Below are 4,031 nucleotides of genomic sequence, written 5' to 3'. Positions count from 1 at the left end.
TAATGGATTGCTATATACACAAGGCGAGATTCTAATTTCTAATAGTTGTTTAAGCGAACGAATGAAACGATCACTTAACAAATTCAAATTAATTAAGACATATACTAATTATTTTTAATATTTTAATATTAAAAATTATGAAATTTTGATTTTAATTATAACCTTATAAAATATTTATAATAATAATTACTATATATATTATTTAATTTTTAATAAATTTTTTTATATAATTTTATATATTATTCCGTTCAGAGTACAGGAACATATACTAGTTTATCTAATAATCCGAATTGCATCTAATTGACTGAATAACATTTAATATAAAATATACCTCCTTTTCTCCTCTCACAAATATTTCTTTGAACAAAGCATAATCCTCCTTTCTGTACGTTTTAGACCTTTACTTACCACTTGCTATTACTTTCTTCAAGAAAGTACATTTCCTTCTTTTTTTTTTTTTTCGACTTTTCACTTATCATTTGATAATTTGATATTACATGACCTATATATACAAGTTTGCATTTTCGTGAAACAAACATCTAAAACACACTCTTCATCTTCACCCTCCCACGAGCCATTTTGGCTCACCGGGGTGACCCTTTCAAGTACTTAACAATTAGTAAAATTTACAATTTCCAAACAAAAGCTTTAACACCCCTAAACTCTATTTACTTCTTAGAGATGAGTATCACAAAATTTCCTACCCATTCTGTTCTGAACGACTTTGACTGCAGCAACTCTTGCAGCAGTTGCAGCTTTGTTGGCAGCAATTACTGCTTTGTTCACCTGGTCATCCTTTCGGTCAACTTTCACAGCATCTTCTGCTGTTTTCCTAGCAGCCTGCATTTCAACCACCATAATTTAACATTCGCTTATGACTCGAGAAACAGCATCAAATGAATTTCGGAAAGATCCAGCCAAATTTATTTGGTTCTCATGTTAAATTTATATCTATGTGAATTTTTCACATTTTTCTACAAAGTTAATTACAAGAATTTTTAGTATAATTTCTACATTAAATTATAACTGAATGGTAAACTATCAACCTCCATCATTGTGAAAATTAGGTTAATTTAAGAATTAACCAAATTTACACACAAAAAAGGGGGAAAAATATTATAACTATTAAATACAGGAATTTTGGTCAATATTTTTCAGTTAACATTAACCTATAACTTTTTCTACACCAAAAAACCGTATGGTTTTCAGTTCCTTGATTGATACCATATTACCATATCAATGACTAAAGTGACATATTACAAATAGGAAGAAATATGAATAAAATGGCCAATTATACTTAGTAGCAGATCTAAGTTAACCAAACATTGCGTTAGAATGAGGTGACATTGTCACTATTCAAAGCAGCCAAAACTAAAAAGGAAAAAAAAAAAAGAAAAAGAAAGAAAAGAAACAAAGAAAGATTCCACTGTAGATAATCATACGGCAACCGTAGTTATTTGTGTGAAAATTCCTAATACAAATGTATTTTCCTAATCATGTAGGACAATAACATATTTTAGGCTTTAAGCCGACAATTACCTGAACAGCTCGAAGCACAGCATCAGTTATTGTTGGTAGATTGTTCTTGAGGTTGCCAGAATCCCATTCACCACATCTCTTGTCGCCATTTCGGAAAGTATACAACCCATAACCTTGCCTACGCCCTTCATGCCATGCTCCCTCATAACAATGCCCATTGGCAAAGTGGTACACACCAAACCCATGTATTTTGTCTCCAAAATACTCCCCTGCATATCTATCTCCATTCCTGCACAAAGTTGTAAATTATTTAATATTATGTCAAAGTAACTAAATCCAAAGCTGTTACGGTCAACTGATACTATAAAACTATTATTATGTCAAATAGTCAATGGGTATAAACAATGACTTAGAAATCATCACTTATATCGTTGAACAAGGAAAATATAAATCAATCAATATTTGCATAATATAAAATAAAAAATCAGCAAATAGGACATCCAAATTGGGGTCTTCAAAGCATAGAATAATTTCAATTGCATAAGGATGAAAATAACTAACATTAGGTACCCCATCCAACTAAGTCTTGATTAAAAATTAAAAATCTAAAGAGAACTCTTCCCATGTGCTCAAAAGGAGAAAAAGAAATGAAACCTAAAAATCTAACTAAAATGGAGCCACGAGGAAAACCTGGATGTCCAAGAAATCCAATCTCAGGGACAAACCCACCAATGATTTAATCGACAAAACATCAAAAAAGAGTCACTGTTCTATCATCACGGATCAAAAACTGTACACCCCAAAGAGTCTGTTCATTATTCAACTAAAATCAAATCCACTAAAAGGATTGCAAAATAAAAAACACAAATTCTTCAAACTCAGCACCAAGTTTTCAATGAATCAAGCAAAAACACGAAAGCCACTGGGAGTTGTTTAGTGGTGAGCAATTCAAGTAGTATGCACGAGATTTTAACTGTGTAATGTAATCAACAAATAAATAAATAAAAAACGAAAGAAATTAAAGTCACCTAAAATGGTAACACCCAAGACCATGCTTGACACCAAACTTGAACTCTCCAACATAGGAGCTGCCATCATTACAACTTTGAACTCCAATCCCATGGCTCTGTCCATTAAACCATTCCCCAGCATAGGAGTCTCCAGCGTAGAACCTATAAACCCCAAACCCATGCCTCAACCCATGCCTATACTGTCCTTTATAGCGGCTCCCCCGGGCCCACCCTTCAACCCCAAACCCCTCATACCTTCCATCAACCCATTCCCCTTCATACCTTCCACCCACAAAGTAATGGTACACACCGAAACCATTGCTCTTCCTTCCGCCTACTCCACCGGAGAACTCCCCCTCGTAGAAATCACCGTTGCTGAAGAACTCAACACCTTCCTTCTCAGCACTTTTCTCTTCTTGATTCTCTTGTTCCCCCTCTGAGTCCCCGATAGACCACTGAACCGGCCTAGCGGATCCGCCGCTGGAGAAACTGAGTCTTCTCAGAGCCGCACCGGTTTGGTGGATCAGGGCTCTGTTCTTTGAGATGAGGTAGAGAAAAACGGCCACGAAGATCAGCGCGAGGAGAACGTTCTCCGAAGTTGGTACCTCCTGGGAGAATCTGAAAGAGAGGAAGTAGAAGAGGTAGAAGGAGAGAAAGCATGCACCAAAGAAGCCAAGAACCGGTCCAGAAATCAACCGGTTCGAACCGGGTTTGATGCTCTTCTTGCTCTTGCTCTTAATCTTCGTTTTCTTGCTGTTACCGTCATTCTTCTCTTCATCTTCTAGAAGGTTCTGTTCGTCGTGGATGGGGGATCGGGCGGTTGGGGAAGAACATCGTAGAAGAGAGGATTGGGTTCGGGTCAGCTTGGTTTGGCTCTTCTTCGGAGTTTCCATCGTTCTTGACAACGTTTCTTCTTTTCGGATCTTCAGTTCAAAGTCGCTACCTGTAGCGAGAGATTGTTACGACAGCGTCTCTTTCCGGTGGTGCCGGAAACATTTCAGGCGGCGGAACACCTTGGCGGAGACAGTAACTGAACCCAATCGAACCGAACTTGTACTTTCTCTTTTCGGGCGTATAAAAGGCTCAATCTTGTTCCTTTTTTTTTATGTTTAACAGAATTTTTGGGGTTCTTCTTTCTCCCTTCGAATTCGAAGCGGGGGACGAAAGGGATAAAAAGTGTCACAGTTTACAATGAGTGTATTTTGTTTAGTGTGTGCTACGTTTGTTTGCAGTGGTGGGAAGGGGAGGTTTCCAGATTTCATGAAAAGCGTACGATGCAAATCGAACGGTTGCTCTTTTATTTGAGGTTTGTGACCGTGGATTGCGGATAGTGATAGCAAATTTAGTTCGACCCATTCTATTTCACCCGGTAGAAACTCAAATGAAGTCGTGAAGTTGATACCTGAAAACTATTAGATAATTTGATTGATTTGGCTAAATTTTCATCCAATGACTCTCAGGTATCAATTTCACATAAAGTCGACATCACCTAAGTTTTCACCATTTTGCGCTATTTTGATTGGGTTGAAGAATTTTTCTACT

The 4,031-nt window shown here is 36.8% G+C and overlaps 1 protein-coding gene across 1 annotated transcript; it reads right to left on the bottom strand.

Moving 5' to 3' along the window:
• Positions 1 to 314: 314 nt before the first annotated feature.
• On the bottom strand, positions 315 to 3,743 carry LOC107469718 (uncharacterized). The gene is made up of 3 exons (XM_016089099.3): positions 2,508 to 3,743; positions 1,540 to 1,768; positions 315 to 840 (listed from the first exon to the last, which is right to left on the bottom strand). Exons 1-3 carry the CDS (start codon positions 3,380 to 3,382, stop codon positions 676 to 678), a joined length of 1,269 nt encoding a protein of 422 aa, XP_015944585.1. The 5' UTR covers positions 3,383 to 3,743; the 3' UTR covers positions 315 to 675.
• Between the last annotated feature and the right edge of the window lie 288 nt (positions 3,744 to 4,031).

Source organism: Arachis duranensis, chromosome 10 (assembly GCF_000817695.3).
Source record: "Arachis duranensis cultivar V14167 chromosome 10, aradu.V14167.gnm2.J7QH, whole genome shotgun sequence".
Taxonomy (NCBI): Eukaryota; Viridiplantae; Streptophyta; class Magnoliopsida; order Fabales; family Fabaceae; genus Arachis; species Arachis duranensis.
Note: the sequence above shows the minus strand (reverse complement) of the source record. Positions and strands in the feature narration are given on the sequence as shown.

Coding starts and splice junctions, on each gene's coding strand:
- LOC107469718 (XM_016089099.3), bottom strand. CDS start 3,382: ATGGAAACTCCGAAGAAGAGCCAAACCAAGCTGACCCGAACCCAATCC. Junction 1,769..2,507: donor CTTGGGTGTTACCATTTTAG/GTGACTTTAATT, acceptor AACTTTGTGCAG/GAATGGAGATAGATATGCAG. Junction 841..1,539: donor CTGTGCTTCGAGCTGTTCAG/GTAATTGTCGGC, acceptor GTTGAAATGCAG/GCTGCTAGGAAAACAGCAGA.